The 19305-nt window shown below is 43.6% G+C and overlaps 1 protein-coding gene across 4 annotated transcripts in view; it reads right to left on the reverse strand.

Moving 5' to 3' along the window:
• MTA1 (metastasis associated 1) overlaps nucleotides 1-19305 on the reverse strand; it is a 157790-nt gene that overhangs the window by 112423 nt on the left and 26062 nt on the right. For all 4 annotated transcript variants that reach the window (XM_039484276.1, XM_039484274.1, XM_039484277.1 and 1 more), the window contains exon 2: nucleotides 3864-3931. In XM_039484276.1, the coding sequence (XP_039340210.1) occupies nucleotides 3864-3931 (68 nt within the window). The remainder of the gene's footprint in view (nucleotides 1-3863; nucleotides 3932-19305) is intronic.

The raw sequence follows: 19305 nt of genomic DNA on the forward strand, positions 1-19305 counted from the left end.
TAATGCTGTGGTTCATGAAGCCATACGTGGAGCACCTTGACAGCAGCAAAGAGTGGGTCAACAACAGGCTGAGCAAGAGCAGAATGACTTTTGAGTGTGCTTTTGGCCATTTAAAGACCCACTGGTGCTGCCTATATGGGAGGCTGGAGCTGACAGATGACAATATTCCTATGCTTATAGCCACATGCTCCATAATACTTATGAAGCGAAAGGTGAAAGTTTCACTCAGGTCTGGACTGGTGAGGCTCAGCGCCTGGAGGCTGAATTGCAACAGCCAAAGACCAGGGCTATTAGAGGGGCACAGCACAGGACCATAAGGATCAGGGATGCCTTGAGGCAACAATTTGAAGCTGAAAGACACTAATATTTGTTGCTATGCTTGGGAGTGCAGTGCTTGTAATGCTAGAAGGGGATTGTGATTGGTGCAGACAATGCACTATGAAGGCTTAAGAAAATTGCCTGCTGCTTTGCAGGGCTCTGTTTGCTTTCAATTAATGGAATAAAGATTGCTTTCAAACCAAAACAATTATTTTATTTAAAAACAACTGGAGGAGAGAGAGGAAAAAAATCAGCACTGAGGGGGATAGGGGAAGGGAGGGTCCGAGGAGGTGGGGTTCCAGGACGGTTAAAAATTTATGTATGTCCAGGTATCATATCCAACCTTCTCCTTTGGAGTACAGTGCAGTGGGTACTGTACTTCAGCAGGGCTAAACTGCAGAGGGATGGGTGTTGAGTGCAGTGGGTACTGGGAGTCCGCAGTGCTGGACTGTGGCAGAGGAGGAGTATAGATTGGAGCCAGGAGGTTGATAAGAGTGTGTTGGCGGTGTCTGGGGGACACATTGGAAAGAGTTTTGCGACAGCAACTGCAGAGGAGGACTGGCGTGGAGCTGCTGGGTTTGCAGTGCTACTAGCACCTGGAGCGTGTCTGCTTGGTGCTCCATATTTTTTAAGGGACGCTCCATGGCTTCATTCTGGCATGCCACATTCTCCATTCAGTCCCTCTTCTCGCTGTCCCACCACTCCTTCAATTCTTATTTTTTGGCTGCAGAGTACGTCATGACATCACACAGAAAGTCCTCTCTAGTTCTTCATGGCCACTTTCTAATTCTGTGCAGCTGTTCAGCCAGCGGCAACAATGAGGGAGGCTGGGCTCCCAAAGTCATATCTGTGAAGCCAAAATGCAACATTTTACAGAAGCAGTATTGTTTGCAACACACAGACCACTGATTCAGTGCTTTAAAATACAGCCAGTACTCACAAACCTGTCACTAACTGGCTGACCCCAGGCAAGTGTACATGAGCCACAAGCCCCTCAAAATGGTGAGTAGCCACAGGGGCAGGGGAAAATCAGTGTTCCAGGACCATACTGTACACTGGGCACGTGGCTCTTGGAGAAAACCAGTACTGTGGGGCGGGGTCCTTATAGTCATTACTGTCCCCACGTTTTCCACAAGCTGGTGTTCATTATGGATGATAACTTGCTGCTGAGGGTGAGCAGGGAATCAAAGGAGGGTCTTCTCCAAGACTGTGGCTTCCACCCTAGTCCTTATGCAGCTTGCCTTTGTGCAGCAATGGTTCCCCCCCACACCCCTGCTTCTTCCCCACCCCCCGTGACAGCAGAGTGGTGTGGGAAAGTTACCCTTAATGGGGCAAGAAACAAAGCAGCTCTGCCAAAGAACCTGTGGCAGTGGATTGCCAGCATCTCCATGAGAGTTTTGTGGAGATCTGAGGCAGATTCCCGTGAAGTGACGGAGTCAATCAACACCCTGTTCCGCCACTCAGACTAGGCATGTGGTGGTACACGCATCATACAGACACAAGCCTGCTTTCTACAACCCTCCTGCTCCCAACAACTTGCTTCAGCGATTCCCAAAATCAAAGCCACTTACCAGAGACCTCCTCTCCTGTTTGCGCTTCACCAAGCTCCGACAGCTGTGACTAGCTAGCTTCTTCTGAGGTAGAGAAAAGCTCCTTGCTGCATGCCTCTCTGACCTCAGAGCCTCTCTCTGCCTCCGGGTCCCCCTCCCCCTCCCCATCCAAGATTTCCTTATCCTGGCTCAGTCCACTCTCAACTGGCACATGAGCCACTGAAGTATCCACAGTGGCCTTCGCAGTGGTAGTAGGGGTCGCAGAGTATTGTGTCTAGCTCTTTGTAGAACTGGCAGCTCGTGGGCGCAGCACCGAAGCGGTGATTTGCTTCCTGTGCCTCGTGGTAGTCGTTACAGAGCTCCTTCACTTTGACCCTGAACTGCAGTGTGTCCCAGTCATGGCCCCTTTCTGTCATGCATCGTGAAATCTGTCATCAGGTATAATTCCCACAGCTGGAGCACAGCTGGCAATGGACAACCTCCTCTCCCCAAATGCTGATGAGGTCCAGCTGCTTGGCTTTGCTCCAGGTCTGGTGCGTGGAGCAGGCATGGTCACCTGGAAAGATGCGCTGAGACCACTGCATGTATCACTGAGCAAACAGGAAGGGACTTTCAAAATTACCAAGGAATTTAAGGGGTGGGGCTCACAGTTGGTCACCTGAGGGCAGGGCAGTTGAGTTCAAACTGATGACCAGAGAGGCAAGAACGGGCATTGTGGGACACCTCCCAGAGGCCAAATTGCACTGCTGTAATCAACCAGGGTGTCTACACTTCCACCGTGGCACTGTAGCCCTGGTGCAGAAAACTCTACACCTCTCATTGGGGTGGTTTTTTACAGCGCTGCAACTGTACAGTTTCTGCGCACTAAGTGGGTTGGCAGTATGTACACCTTCGGAGTTACCACACAGAAAGCTGCTTTACTGCGCAGAAACTTGCCAGTGTAGACAAGGTCTTTGATAACCTCCTCAGTATGTGCTAAATGTGGTTATCACTGTATCTCCCATGGAAGGGACACAAACTTCCTCCACAGGAGACCTGATACCAAAAGGGAGTGATTACAAGGATGACCTGGATTTCACATCCACTACTCCAGATTGCAAATCTACAGGTAACTTTTGAAGGATACAACAAAGCAGCTTTAAAAAGGACTAATTTCCCCACAACCACTGAATTTCCTTAGCCAATCTCTGATGGCAACTGGATAATTTGGGTCCAACCCCAAGATGACACCAAGTTCCCTCTGCACAGACTGCAAGGGACTGAATAGCATTGTACTTGGAATTAAATCTAAAGTGATACTGTGTGGTAGGGACAGCAGTTGAGAGTTTCAGAACAGGCACTCTGTGTTGAAATACATCCTCAGTACCAAAGGACTCAGATACCTTTCCCCAGCCCCCTTATAGCCTTTCATCTGCTCTACTGGAATGGCAGTGCCTATCATGCTGCTTTTTCATCTCCAAGCAAGAAGGAATGTTTGGAGGACTAAGAACACAAACAATACACCAGCTCCAGGGACCATGAGAAGAGAAAGATTTCAGCTGTTTGACTTGAGGATCTGATCATCTACTTCCTCATAAGAGAGGCTCCCAGGGAGTTTAAACCACAAGGCTCTTCATCCTCTCCCCAGGTCAACTCATATTTCATCTTTGGATCAAACAATCACAGCACCAGGAGTTTAAGAACTGCAGACTAAACCTTGCCTGACAGGCCAAAGTGGGAGGGTAAGGTCACCATCAGGATGACTTTCAGTTGGTGTTCTCTGGCCTTTGTAGACAGCACATGACAAGCACCTCTTGAATGAGTGACTGCCCCCAGATACTCCAGGCAATGATCAGGTGGTATAATATTTTGTAGTTGCTAGCAACTTAAAAAAGATACTGCAAATTATTTCAAACGGATAAAGAGAGGTAAAGCAGATGAAGTTATTTTCAATTCAAATATAAAAAACAGCGAACAGTTTCAGACACCTGGGAAAATACATTAGCACTGTATTACCTTATTGAGTTCTTCTATCCTTCGTATCAAGTAAGGGTTACTTGAAGAATTTTCAAAGTAGACATAATCTGAAAAAATACAGAAGAAAACCAAAAGTTAAGAAGTATGTTTTACTCCAAGTATAAACACTTGAAATGGCATTGCTTAAAAAACCTCAGATACACAAAATGACACTGCACTACTTTCATTTTAGAAGCAAGCACAGTTCCAGTGACCCATCTAAATCCAGTAACTAAAGAGATGCATAATCATAATCCAGTCTAACGTCACTTAACATTTAATAAGAAACGAGTATTAATGACATTTGAAGGCTGTAAAATCCCACCCTCAAAATGAGGTAAGTTACAAAAGAAGTTCTCTTGCCATCTGTGCATTCAGAAAGCAATGTCTAAGATATTTCCCTGCGAAAGACCATGTCCCCACGTACAAGTCCCTTTACTTACCTCTTCTCTTCTTCCATATCAAATTCTAGCTTCTTGTCCTTGCCTTCAAGACTTGGCTTAATTCTGTCCCCCAGCCTGTCTCATCCTCTCTCCCATTTGTTTCACCTATGAATAATGCCTCATATCTCTCTTGTTCTCTTTATCTGATTCTTATTTACCCTTATTTCTATGCCTGAAACTGCCCCTGTCCACAGACACCCTCTCCTTACTAATCTCACACCAAAATTTATTTCTTCTGTAAATCCCATAAATATAAGCCATGTCAGTAAAAGTGCTGTCACCATGCATATGACTTAGTATTAATCCCTCATGGGAGGGTGGCATGGGAACTCATAACTCTGAGATCGAGTAATAATATCCAGCTCTTATAAAGCACTTTTCATCAGTAGATTCAAAGCACTGAATAAAGGAGGTTAGTATCTCCATTTTACAGATAGGGAAATGGAGGCACAGAATGAGACAGTGACCTGACCAAGGTCAGACAGTGGGCCAGTGGCAGAGCTGGGAACAGAGCACAGGCCTCCTTTGTCCCAGTCCAGTGATCTGTCCCCTAAGCAAAACTTCTGAGCACTGTACATTTAGAGAGTTCAAAACAGGAACTGTCTTGAAGACCTTGTAATTTAAGACAAAATATATGAAAGGTGGGGGAATGGGATACAATCAAATATACTTAATTGTTATATGCTCCTACTTTAAGTTTAGCAATTACATATACTTTAACTGCCTGTAAGACAGTGAGCTCTCTCACCAGCCCACACACCAAAGAACACTTGCCAGCTACAGGATTCTAGTCCCCCTTTTTTCAGGGTGTTGATTTTATTTCTTCAAAATAAAAACACTTGGCACATGTTCATATCAGTTATGCTCTTTTACCTGACTTGGGTCTCCTGCAGGGACCAATCTACTTCCTACAGTAGGACACTCCACACACTCTCTGCCTGGGACTCAAGGTGAGCCTCTCTGCTCCCTTTTCCTTCAGGGTCAGCTTCCAACAGGATTACACTACTCAGGCCCTCTTCCTGAGAGTCTCCTATAAATTGGGTTCTTTCCCTCCACCTAGACTACCTCCCTGCATTTTTCCTTAGCAACTGAACTCTTGCTCATTTTTATGAGGACTAGGTAATCTTCCACCTATCACCTGATCCCTAAGGAGGCAGTGATTAGTCAGAGATGGGATTGGGCCAAACTCCCCTTAAAGGGTCAACCATCCTGTGATACTAGCCCTCTGTCCAGCTATTAAGCATTAGTGGATTTCTTGTCCAGGTCAAACTAAAGTAGCTCTTGATATCAATCTACTAAATCTACGATGCGGGCAGATCCAAAAGGAACTTGCGTCTCATCTATATTTAGATTTTAAGCTCAACAACCCCTCAGGGAAGGAACCATGTCTTACTCAGCCCTGAGCACGCTGGCAGGACCTGCCATGATTATATGTTTGTTGAGGCAATGGCACTTACGTAGTTAGAGCTGAGAATTTTTTTCAGTTATAAGCCTGACTTTGGCCCCCATATTAAATTCTCATAAAAATGGTCTGTAATACCAGAGTTTCTTCTCTTTTCCCTCTTGTTTAAGGGGAAAAGAAGAGTACAGAGGTTCGCTGCCTCTGGAGTGAGACATCAATGATGCGATGAAATTCCCTGCTGCAACAGTAATCTGGGCTGAATTCAGTGGGCGCAAGGGTAGAAAAGAATAGGAGAGCATGCTCAGGCTTCACTGAACTGAACCTGGTCCCACAACATTCCCTCTAACTGCCCACAGTAATGACACTCAACCACTGATTATACAGGTCTGCAAGTTGTCTGAGTGAATGGAGCACTGATCAGTGCAATGATTCACTTGTCAACCAACGGGTGCTGGAGAACGGTGGGGAGTGCTGAGCTAATAAATCAGAGTTGACTAGACCCCCTCTCAGCAGCTAGACAAGAGTGGGGTATTATGTAGTCCATGAACCAGTGCATCCCCACTGAAGTCAGCAAGCATGCACCAGAGTACTAAGGAAAAAAACAGGGTCTAGTCTTTCAAATAAAGTTACAGAGATACAAAATGTGGGCAGGACACCTTGCCAATGCAGGGCAGTATTTGCATCTGTGACATTGCATTTATGTGATGACAAGAGTTACAACGCTGCATAGGAAGGCTCAATCATCACTGAACGCACACACTTTGTGTTGCATAAATGATTAAAAATCATGACGGACTGTAAGGATACCACACCATGAAATCAAAAAGAGTATCTTCAGCTCCTTAGGTTAGCTACCATTATCTTGGCATGAAGGACCAAGGACTGAATCCTCTTCCTCACTCTGCAACAGCCACTTCCTCTTTAAATCTTGCATCTATTCAGAGTTTAAAAGTTAGCAATGGACAAACCTCAAAAGTCTGTAATTTGTATTTGGTTTGGAAAAGGATCCAATGTTTGAATCTTATCTGTATTATTTGAACCCGAAAGTGTCTTTTTTAAAAACACAAGAAAGCACATTACATGAAGTAGGAGCAAAGGGTTAAAATGACTGTGACTAATTCTAGAACAGGCAATCTGAAGGAGTTTAGCACTTTACAAACATTAAGAATTAATGGAACAATAACTAAATTAGAGGAAACCACTCCCACAGCAGAACTAGTGAATTTTCTTATGAGGGGGCACGCACTGAGTAGTGGTTGGGGATGTGCATGAGTGTATCTGCCACACAGCTCTCACAGACTTGAAAGTCAGAAGGGACCATCGTGATCATCTAGTGCAGAAGATCAGACATTGCAGGCCACAGAACCTCATCCACTCCTGAAATAAACCCCTAATCTCTGGCTGAGTTACTAAAATAGTCAAATCATGGTTTAAAGACTTCAAGTTACAGAGAATTAATAATTTACTTCAGTTTAAACCTACAAGTGACCTATGCCCCATGCGGCAGAGGAAGGCAAAAAAAACCCAGGGAATCTGCCAATCCGCCCTGGAGGGAAATTCCTTCCCGACCCTAAATATGGGGATCAGTTAGACCCTGAGCATGTGGGCAAAACCCACCAGGTAGATACCTGGGAAAGAATTCTCTGTAGTAACTCAGGAGTCCTCCTCATTTAGTGTCCCATTTCCAGCAGTTAGGGATTTTTGCTACTGGCAGACACCGATTGCCTACAATGGCATGTGGGCAATCTCCTCCTACCATCCCCTCCATAAACTTATCAAGCTCGGTCTTGAAGCCAGTTAGGTTTTCTACCCCCACTGGTTCCCTTTAAAAGGCTGTTCCAGACCTTCACTCCTCCGATGGCTAGAAACCTTCTCCTAATTTTGAGCCTAAACTTGTTGATGGCCAGTTTATAGCCATTTGTTCTTGTGTCCACATTAGCGCTTAACTTAAATAATTCCTCTCCCTCCCTGGTATTTATCCCTCTGATGTATTTATAGAGAACAATCATATCTTCCCTCAGCCTTCTTTTGGTTAGGCTAAACAAGTCATGCTCACCAAGTCTCCTTTCATAAGGTAGGTTTTCCATTCCTCGGATTATCCTAGCAGCCCTTTGCTGCACCTGCTCCAGTTTGAATTCATCTTTCTGAAACATGGGAGACCAGAACTGCACACAGTATTCCAGACGAGGTCTCACCAGGGCCTTGTATAATGGTATTAACACTTCCCTGGCTCTACTGGAAATACCTTGCCTGATGCATCCTAGGACTGCATTAGCCTTTTTCATATTGATGGCTCATAGTTATCCTGTGATCAACAAACAGACTTAGGTCTTTCTTCTCCTCTGTCACTCTCAACTAAGTCCCCAGCTTATAGCAAAAAATCTTCTTGTTAGTCCCTAATGCATGACCTTGCACACTGCACTATTAAATTTCATCCCATTTCTATTAGTCCAGTTTACAAGGTCACCCAGATCTTCTTGTATGATATTCAGGTATATTCAATACTCTATACTGGCTACATCTCACAACTTTGTGTCATCCGTAAACTTTATTAGCGCACACTCCCACTTTTTGTGCCAAGGTCAGTAATAAAAATGTTAAATATGACTGGTCCCAAGACCAATCCCTGAGGAACTCCACTAGTAACCTCCCTCCAGGCTGACAGTTCGCCTTTCAGTACAACGCGTGGCAGTCACCCCTTTAATCAATTCCTTATCCGCCTTTTAATTCTCATATCAATCCTCATATTCTCCAATTTAACTAATAATTTTCCATGTGAAACTGTATTAAATGCCTTACTGAAATCCAAGCAGATTAGATCCACTGCATTTCCTTTGTCCAAAAAAATAAATCAATCAGTGATCTTCTCAAAGAAGGAGACTAGATTGGTCTGTCACAATCTACCTTCTGTATAACCATGGTGTATTAATTACCGTTCACCTCTTTCAAAATTTGTTCAAAGACCTTGCATACAATGGAGGTCAAACAGGCCTGTAGTTTCCTGGATCACTTTTTTCCCCTTTGCTAATATAGTTCCTATTTTAACAATTCTCCAGTCATAGGGTATGATCCCCAAGTTTACAGATTCATTAAAAATCCTCTGTGTCGCAGTAGCTCCCAACGCATCTACAGGTTGGCAGAAGGAATCTGCTGCTATGCAAATCATCCCACTTTGTCTCAAAAAGGAGACTTGTTAGGGCTATGTTGACTACTTCAGAGAGAGCTTCATGACATGGGGAAGGGATGAATGATTCCTTTCTCCCTGTGCCCCCCACACAACTAGCTGCCATTCACTCCAGTTACTTGACTAGCTCAGCAATAGGCTGAAGATTTGGGTCTAAGTGCAAAGAAATTACATTCATGAACTCTAAGACTGAAAATCTGAGAACTCAAAAGTAAATAAATGTCCAAGTTTTCATATGAACACACAACCTTAACTCCACACCTGTATAAGTAGGTATTACAAACCTTCAATTACATTCTGCATACTATTTCTCAAACAATAGAATGTAAATTAAAATGACAACCTTAATTGAAAAATTGTAATAATGTGCATCTATTATTACACAAGAGCTTACTACAAGAGCTTACTACAAAATCTGGCATGGGTAAATAGAACAGTTTTATCATTAGAGATTATAGACTTGCCAAAAGCTAGCATAGAGCAGCCACTAACAGTTTATGGTTGCAAATATACCAGATACAGGATTTCTAGTTAGTTTCTTTTTTAAACTAAAACAAACTATATTTGAAGAAGTGGACAGTACAGCACGATTTACAAGTTCATGATAAGTATCTGTAACCAAATCTCGGCATCACCCACACTAACAGACTACAGGTAGATAGTGTGCCCTTTTTAGTGGCTATGGAAAGGTAGGTGGTAGGTAGCCACCAAGCATCAACAGTAGCAAACTCTCTGCAGATTAAATACTCACAAGGGGATATGTTTAAACCATTGCACCAAAACATTAGCGATACCATAAAGCTTTTGTTCGCTAATAGGTCTTAGATTTCGACTTTAATTTATATACACAAACGCTTACCATACATGTTTCAAATCAGTCTCACACACATTAAGTGGCCCACCACGAGTTAAACAGGTGAAGATAATTGTGATCCAGTCCACATTACTGAAGGTTGTTGGAAATATTTATATTATTTTAGCCTTTTTATTATTATAGAGTATTACAAATCAAGTAAAAAAAGTCCAAAGAGCAGAGATTGGAACAGCATTCACATTCTCTCAATAGCTCTTAAGATCTATAAATTTCCAACTAGAGTAGAAATAGTCTTACAAAGACACACTTCAGTGATCTCATTATAAAAAAATTAAAATTCAGTGAGTTCTCTCTTTAAATGGTGCTTTACAGGGTGGGGGACTCTTGTAAAGATGAGTTACTCTTGCTGGTGCATCGGAAATTATACATACATAATGTGGTTAAGTTCCCACAGCCTCTCTCAGGAATTGAAAGAGATTAGGAAACAAAGCGCCTTTTCCACATTATCCATCAATTATATACATCTTCCAGAACACTGGTAGGAAAAGAGGGGGGGGGAAGGGAGGGTTGACAAAGAAAAAGAAAAGTTTCAAAACTAATTAAACTGGTCACATCAATAAATTATCTCCCACTACTTTAATGCTGTAGGATTACTTAAACTACTGTATGTTTCCTCCCCAAAATTTGCACAAAGGGATGTAGTATTTCCTTATCACCACCTGCCCAACTGCCACCGTTTTCAGAAAATTGTATCTGTAGATCATAGAATAATAGGGTTGGAAGAGACCTCAGGTGGTCATCTAGTCCAATCCCCTGCTCAAAGCAGGATCAACCCCAACTAAATCATCCCAGCCAGGGCTGTGTCAAGCCAGGCCTTAAAAACTTCTAAGGATGGAGATTCCACCACCTCCCCAGGTAACCCATTCCAGTGCTTCACCACCCTCCTAGTGAAACAGGGTTGCCTAATATCCAACCTAGCCCTCCCCTACTGCAACGTGAGACCATTGCTTCCTTTTCTGTCATCTGCCACCACTAACAGCAGCCTCGTGCCATCCTCTTTGGAACCCCCAACTTCAGGTAATTGAAGGCTGCTATCAAATCCCCACTCAATCTTCTGTTCTGCAGACTAAACAAACCCAGTTCCCTCAGCCTCTACTTGTAAGTCATGTACCCCAGCCCCCTAATCATTTTTGTTGCCCTCCGCTGGACTCTCTCCAATCTGTCCACATCCCTCCTGTAGCAGAGGGGGACCAAAATTGGACACAATACTCCAGGTGTGGTCTTACCAATGCCGAATAGAGGGGAATAATCACTTCCCTTGATCTGCTGGCAATGCTCCTACTAATACAGCCCAATATGCCGTTGGCCTTCTTGGCAACAAGGGCACACTGTCGACTCATATCCAGCTTCTCGTCCACTGTAATCCCCAGGTACTTTTCTGCAAAACTGCTGCTTAGTCAGTCGGTCCCCAGCCTGTAGCAGTGCATGGGATTCTTCCTTCCTAAGTGCAGGACTCTGCACTTGTTCTTGTTGAACCTCATCAGATTTCTTTTGACCCAATCCTCCAGCGTATCTACCTCTCCACTCATCTTAGCATCATCTGCGAACTTTCTGAGGGTGCAATTAATCCCATAATCCAGATCATTAATAAAGATGAACAAAGCCAGCCCCAGGATGACCCCTGGGCACTCCACTTGATACCGGCTGCCAACTAGACATCGAGCTGTGGATCACTACCTGTTGAGCCCAACAATCTAGTCAGCTTTCAATCCACTTTATAGTCCATTCATTCAAGCCATACTTTAACTTGCTGGCAAGAATAGTGTGGGAGACCATATCAAAAGCTTTGCTAAAATCAAGATATATTACATACACTGCTTTCCCCATATCCAAAGAGCATGTTATCTCATCACAGAAGGCAATCAGATTGGTCAGGCATGACTTCTCCTTGGTGAATCCATGTTGACTGTTCCTGATCACTTTTCTCTCCTCCAAGTGTTTCAAAAATTCCTTGAGGACCTGTTCCATGATTTTGCCGGGGACTGAAGTGAGGTTGTAGTTCCACGGGTTCTCGTCTTTCCCTTTTTTAAATATGGGCACTGTATTTGCCTTTTTCCCAATTGTCTGGGACCTCGCCCGACTGCCACGAATTTTCAAAGATAATGGCCAATGGCTCTGCAATCACATCAGCCAACTCCCTCAGCATCCTTAGATGCTCACAAATGGACAATGGAACATTGGGAGCCTAAAGGTTCTGACACAGTTGAGAAAATATCAGTTGGTCTGCACAAGTACCAAATGGTGGGGAGAAAGCACTAGTACAGAGCTTCTCTCTCTGCCCCCCTGTATAACACAGGCCAGAGAACTGCCCCACAATAATTCCTAGAGCATATCTTCTAGAAAAGCAGCCAATCATGATTTTAAAATGGTCAGAGATGGAGAATCCACCACGACCCTTGGTACATTTTTCTAGTGGCTAATACTCTTAAATAGGTACACCTTCTTTCCAGTCTGAATTTTGTCTAGCTTCAACTTCCAGCCATGGGAGCATGTTATATCGGTCTCTGCTGGATTGAAGAGTCCATTATTAAATATTTGTTCCCCATGTAGCTACTTATAGACCAGGGTAGGCAACCTATGGCACGCATGCCAAAGGCGGCACACGAGCTGATTTTCAGTGGCACTCACTCTGCCCGGGTCCTGGCGGCTCTGCATTTTAATTTAATTTTAAATGAAGCTTCTTAAACGTTTTAAAAACCTTATTTACTTTACATACAACAATAGTTTAGTTATATATTACAGACTTATAGAAAGAGACCTTGTAAAAATGTTTTTAAAAATGTATTACTAGCACGAGAAACCTTAAATTAGAGTGAATAAATGAAGACTTGGCACACCACTTCTGAAAGGTTGGCAACCCCTGTTATAGATTGTGATCAAGTCACACCTTAACTTCCTCTTTGTTAAGCTAAATAGATTGAACTTCTAACCTTTAATCATGCTCTTAGCTCTCTCTGAACACTCTCCAATGTTCCACCATTCATCTTGAATTGTGAATGCCAGAACTGGGAATAGCATTCCAATAGCAGTTGCACAAGTACCAAATAGAGAGGTAACCCCTCTACTGCTACTCAAGTTTCCGCCATTTATGCATCCAAGGATCACATTAGCCCTTTTGGCCACAGCGTTGCACTGGGAGCTTATATTCAGCTGATTATCCGCTACAACTCCCAAATCATTTTCGGTGACAGAAAAAAAGCAGTGTGACTTCTCAAGTAATACAAGAGGAAATCAGGCACTTCAGATAGGAGAGACCAAGTGTTCTGGCCTACTGGCTTTACCACTTACTGCCCTAAATATAGAACCAATTTACTCGCTCTGTGCTCCATGAGAGTAATATAGAGCAGAACGACAGGGAGTCTCTCCTGAAACACGGGCTACCATCAACACATAAGAACGGCTATACTGGGTCAGATCAAAGGTCCATCTAGCCCAGTATGCTGTCTTCTGACGGGGCCAATGCCAGGGGCCCCAGAGGGAATGAACAGAACAGGGAATCATCAAGTGAGGACATGAGAAGTCTGAAGGAAAAAGCTCAAACTTGCAGATGGAAACAGGATCAAAGAACTGAGGGGAGACTGCTGGGTGAGGAAAGTGGACAGTGGAAGCAGGTGACTAAGAGAACCAGGCAGAGGAAAGGTTGGGCTAATGAAGGAGAGAGAAATAGAGCTCAGGAACAGGTTTGCGGAGTTGGAAAATAAAGGGGCACAGCAGGTGGTCACTGAAAGGGCAAGGAAGAAGAGAAGAGCAGCTAGTCCTATAGGAAGAGGGGAAGAGTCAACGGAGACACCACCAAATATGAGCCCCAGGAGGATACGGGAAGGGTTGCGGAGGATTGCAAGGGCGAATAGGAATTATGGGGACTTGCAGCCAGAGAGAACAGGGGATAGACCGGAGAATAGCACCATCACCAGGAAAAGGAGGTCTTTGTGACTGGGGACTCCTTACTGAGAAGAATAGACAGGCCTGTAACCAGAGCTGATCCAGAGAACAGAAGGGTGTGCTGTCTGCTGGGTGCTAAGATACGGGATGTGGACCTGAGGCTGAAGAGGATCCTAACGAGAGCGAGAAAGAATCCACTGACTGTCCTTCATGTGAGAAGGAATGATATGGCTAGATTCTCCCTGGAACGTATTAACAGAGATTATGCCAGGCCGGGGAAGACACTTAAGGAAATTGAGGCTTAGGTGATCTTCAGTGGGATTCTGCCTGTTCCTAGAGAAGGGCAACAAAGCTGTGACAAGATTATGACAATCAACAGATGGCTCAGGCAGTGATGCTATGAGAAGGGCTTTGGGATGTATGGCCCCTGGGAGGCATTCATGGACAGAGGACTGTTCTCTCGGGATGGACTTCACCTGAGTAGGGAGGGAAATAGACTTCTAGGATGGAGGCTGGCACAGCTGATTAAGAGAGCTTTAAACTAGGAATTGGGGGGAGATGGTTGGGAGATGTCCAGGTAATCCCCATGCCGGATTTTTAACACTGAAAGGGAAGAAAACGAAGTAAGAAACGATACAGCCACAGGTAGGAGAATGGACATAAGGAGGAAGGGTAGTGTAGATACCAGTCTAATGGGTGATACTGGCAGTAGAATGTCTGGGCCTAATCGGGTACAGGATGTGAACGAAGCTAAAGAGCAAAAAAAAAATCAAGATGTTTGTACACCAATGCAAGGAGCATAGGTAACAAAATGGAGGAACTAGAGTTACTGGTGCAGGAAGTGAAACTGGATATTATAGGGATAACAGAAACATGGTGGAATAGTAGTCATGACTGGAGTACAGGTATTGAAGGGTATGTGCTGTTTAGGAAAGACAGAAATAAAGGCAAAGGTGGTGGAGTAGCATCCTATATCAGTGATGAGGTAGGCGGTAAAGAAATAAGAAGGGATGGAATGGATAAGACAGTCTGTCTGGTCAAAAATCCCATGGGGAAGAAAGCTACTAGAACCTCCCCTGGGATAGTGCTTGGGGTGCGCTATAGACCACGAGGATCTGATCTGGATATGGATAGAGACCTCTTTAATGTTTTTAATAAAGTAAATACTAATGGGTATTGTGTGATCATGGGAGACTAACTTCCCAGATATAGACTGGAGGACAAGTGCTTTTCCTGGATGCAATAGCTGATGGATTCCTTCATCAAGTAGTTGCTGAACCAACAAGAGAGGATGCCATTTTAGATTTGGTTTTGGTGAGTAGTGAGGACCTCATAGAAGAAATGGTTGTAGGGGGACAACCTTGGCTCGAGCGATCATGAGCTAATTCAGTTTAAACTAAATGGAAGGATAAACAAAAATAGATCTGTGACTAGGGTTTTTTATTTCAAAAGGCCTAACTTGAAAAAAATTAGGAAATTAGTTAGGGAAGTGGATTGGACTGAAGAACTTGTGGATCTAAAGGCAGAGGGGGCCTGGAATTACTTCAAGTCAAAGTTGCAGAAACTATCAGAAGCCTGCATCTCAAGAAAGGGGAAAAAATTCATAGGCAGGAATTGCAGACCAAGCTGGATGAGCAAGTATCTCAGAGAGGTGATTAAGAAAAAGCAGAAAGCCTACAAGGAATGGAAGATGGGAGTGATCAGCAAGGAAAGCTACCTTATTGAGGTCAGAACATGTAGGGATAAAGTTAGAAAAGCCAAAAGCCATGTAGAGTTTGACATTGCAAAGGGAATTAAAACCAATAGTAAAAGGTTCTATAGCCATATAAATAAGGAGGAGGAAGAAGTGGGTCCGCTAAACACTGAGGATGGAATGGAGGTTAAGGATAATCTAGGCATGGCCCAATAGCTAAACAAATACTTTGCCTCAGTCTTTAATGAGGAGCTTAGGGAAAATGGTAGGATGACAAATGGGAATGGGGATATGGAGGCAGATATTACCACATCCAAGGTAGAAGCCAAACTCGAACAGCTTAATGGGACTAAACAGGCAGGGCCCAGATAATCTTCATCCAAGAATATTAAAGGAACTGGCACATGAAATTGCAAGCCCATTAGCAAGAATTTGTAATGAATTTGTAAACCCAGGGGTTATACCGTATGACAGGAGAATTGCTAACATAGTTCCTATTTTTAAGAAAGGAAAAAAAAAAGTGATCCAGGTAACTACAGGCCTGTTAGTTTGACATCTGTAGTATGCAACGTCTTGGAAAAAATGTTGAAGGAGAAGGTAGTTAAGGACACTGAGGTCAATGGTAATTGGGAAAAAATACAACATGGTTTTACAAAAGGTAGATCATGCCAAAACAACCTGATCTCCCTCTTTGAGAAGGTAACAGATTTTTTAGACAAAGGAAACAATTTACCTCGATTTCAGTACCGTTATACAAGGCACTGGTGAGACCTCATCTGGAATAGTGTGTGCAGTTCTGGTCTCCCATGTTTAAGAAGGATGAATTCAAACTGGAACAGGTACAGAGAAGGGCTACTAGGATGATCCGAGGAATGGAAAACCTGTCTTATGAAAGGAGACTCAGAGTGCGGCTTGTTTAGCCTATCCAAAAGAAGGCTGAGGGAAGATATGATTGCTCTTTATAAATATATTAGAGGGATAAATACCATGGAGGGAGAGGAATTATTTAAGCTCAGTACCAATGTGGACACAAAAACAAATGGATATAAATTGGCCATCAGGAAGTTTAGACTTGAAATTAGACAAAGGTCTCTAACCATCAGAGGAGTGAAGTTCTGGAACAGCCTTCCAAGGGGAGCAGTGGAGGCAAAAGACATATCAAGCTTAGTCTTGAAGCCAGATAAGTTTATGGAGGGGATGGTATGATGGGATAGCCTAATTTTGGCAATTAATTGATCTTTGACTATTAGCGGTAAATATGCCCAATGGCCTGTGATGGGATGTTAGATGGGGTGCGCTCTGTGTTACTACAGAAAATTCTTTCCTGGGTTTCTGGCTGGTGAGTCTTGCCCACATGCTCAGGGTTTAACTGATCACCAGGGGTCGGGAAAGAATTTTCCTCCAGAGCAGATTGGCAGAGGCCCTGGGGGGTTTTCACCTTCCTCTGCAGCATGGGGCACGGGTCATTTGCTGGTGGACTCTCTGCACCTTGAAGTCTTTAAACCACAATTTGAGGACTTCAGTAGCTCAGACATAGGTTAGGGGATTGATACAGGAGTGGGTGGATGAGATTCTGTGGCCTGTGTTGTGCAGGAGGTCAGACTAGATGATCATAACGGTCCCTTCTGACCTTAAAGCAGGGGTCTCAAACTCAAATGACCACGAGGGCCACATGAGGACTAGTGCATTGGCCTGAGGGCTGCATCACTGACACCCCCCCTCGCTGCCCCTGGTGCCGCCCCCACTCCACCCCTTCCATGAGGCCCCGCCCCTTCCCCGTCTCTTCTCCACCTCCTCCCCTGAGCACGCGGCTCCCCGCTCCTCCCGCCTCCCTCCTGGAAAGTGCTAAGCGCCACCAACAGCTGTTTGGCAGCAGGAAGCACCTGGAGGTAGGCAGAAAAAAAAAACAAAAAACAGTATAGTACTATTGTATTAAAATATAGTATGCTATTAAAAAAAGTCAATTTATTAACTTCTTTAACTGTAATGTGAAAAGTCAGTGCTAATTTTGACAGTCGTTTTATTTTTGGCCACTTAGCTGGCAGTGTTTTGCATCAACCAGAGCATCAATATTAGGTTTGATATCCTGAGACTAAACCAGTCTCAGTGTTGCTTTCAGATGTTCATACAAACATAAGAGCGGCTGCACCAGGTGAGACCAAAGGTCCATCTAGCCCAGTATCCTGTCTACCAACAGTGGCCAATGCCAGGTGCCCCAGAGGGAGTGGACCTAACAGGCAATGATCAAGTGATCTCTCTCCTGCCATACATCTCCATCCTCTGACAAACAGAGGCTAGGGACACCATTCCTTAACCATCCTGGTTAATAGCCATTTATGGACTTAACCTCCATGAATTTATCCAGTCCCCTTTTAAACGCTGTTATAGTCCTAGCCTTCACAACCTCCTCAGGCAAGGAGTTCCACAAGTTGACTGTGCACTGCGTGAAGAACTTCCTTGTATTTGTTTTAAACTTGCTGCCTATTAATTTCATTTGGTGACCCTTAGTTCTTGTATTACGGGAGTAAGTAAATAACTTTTCCTTATCCACTTTCTCCACATCACTCATGATTTTATATACCTCTATCATATTCCCCCCTTAGTCTCCTCTTTTCCAAGCTGAAGAGTCCTAGCCTGTTTAATCTTTCCTCGTATGGGACCCTCTCCAAAACCCTAATCATTTTAGTTGCCCTTTTCTGAACTTTTTCTAGTGCCAGTCATCAGTGAGCCTTGACCTTAACACAGATTTGTTAATCTTCATGGAAGAGAAAAAACTGTTCACATATATTCCAAACATTGCCATTATCCTTGCGGAAGCAGAGAACAACATGGGAAATCTTTCTTGTGAAAGAAACCTGTAGAATTCTGGAATTCCAACATCTGTATACTTCTGCTTCAAAATGGTGTCACACTGAAGCTCCACTAACTCCATCTGCATTTCCTCTGCAACACAGTCAATTTCAACAGCAAATGGTGTGGAAAAAAGTTGAAGATGTGGTTCAAGTGCCTTGAAATCTTTAAACCGCACATCAAACTGTTCGTGTAAGTTAGAAATGATCTCTGCATATTCTTTCAAGTATTTGGGTTCAACTTTTCCAAAGGAATTCAGAGTCAAGAAATGAACCAAATTTCCAGCAGTCAGATGTTTCCGCCACAAAGTAAGCTTCACTTTGAATGACTTAACACGGTCATACATTTGTGTTATCACCTGTTTTCTACCCTGAAGTTTTAAGTTCAGTGCATTCAGGTGATCAGTTATATCTGTTAGAAAAGCAAGGCTGCAGATAAAAGTGGAATCAGCAAGCTGTGGGACCTCCTTGTTTTTCATTTTCATGAAGGAATCAATCTCCTCTCTAGTGCAAAAAAACACTTCAAAACATTTCCACGACTCAGCCATCTAACTTGAGTGTGATACAGAAGTTCCCCATGTTCGCTGTCCATACTTGCTAGAAAAGAAGTTAACTGTCTGTGATTCAGCCCTCGTGCACGTATAAAATTAACAGTTTTAACAACTACATCCATAGCTTCCTTCATTTGTAGACTTTTATGACACAGGGCTTCTTGGTGCAAAATACAATGTATACTGGTGAAGCTAATTCCTGGTATATTGAGGCTGTTCAGTTTGGTCTTCAATAATCCAGCCACACCAACGTTTTCAGAGCACATTGATGGCGCACCGTCCGTAGCCAAAGATACGAGTTTGTTCCCTGGCAGCGCAGCTTTTTAAATGCATTCTTCCTGTCCTTGAAATATGTCACGTCCCATTGTGGTACTCTTCAGTGGCATTAAGTCTAGAAATTCTTCAGTTATATTCAAATTGCAATCTACACCTCTAATGAACACTGCACACTGTGCGGTATCTAATAAATCAGTACTCTCATCAAGAGCAACTGAAAATGCTTCGAAGTCTTTTGCCATTTGAATCAATTGTTTTTGCACATTATCAGCTAAATCCGTTATCCTG

This window comes from Mauremys reevesii, linkage group 8 (assembly GCF_016161935.1).
Source record: "Mauremys reevesii isolate NIE-2019 linkage group 8, ASM1616193v1, whole genome shotgun sequence".
In the NCBI taxonomy this organism is placed as follows: Eukaryota; Metazoa; Chordata; order Testudines; family Geoemydidae; genus Mauremys; species Mauremys reevesii.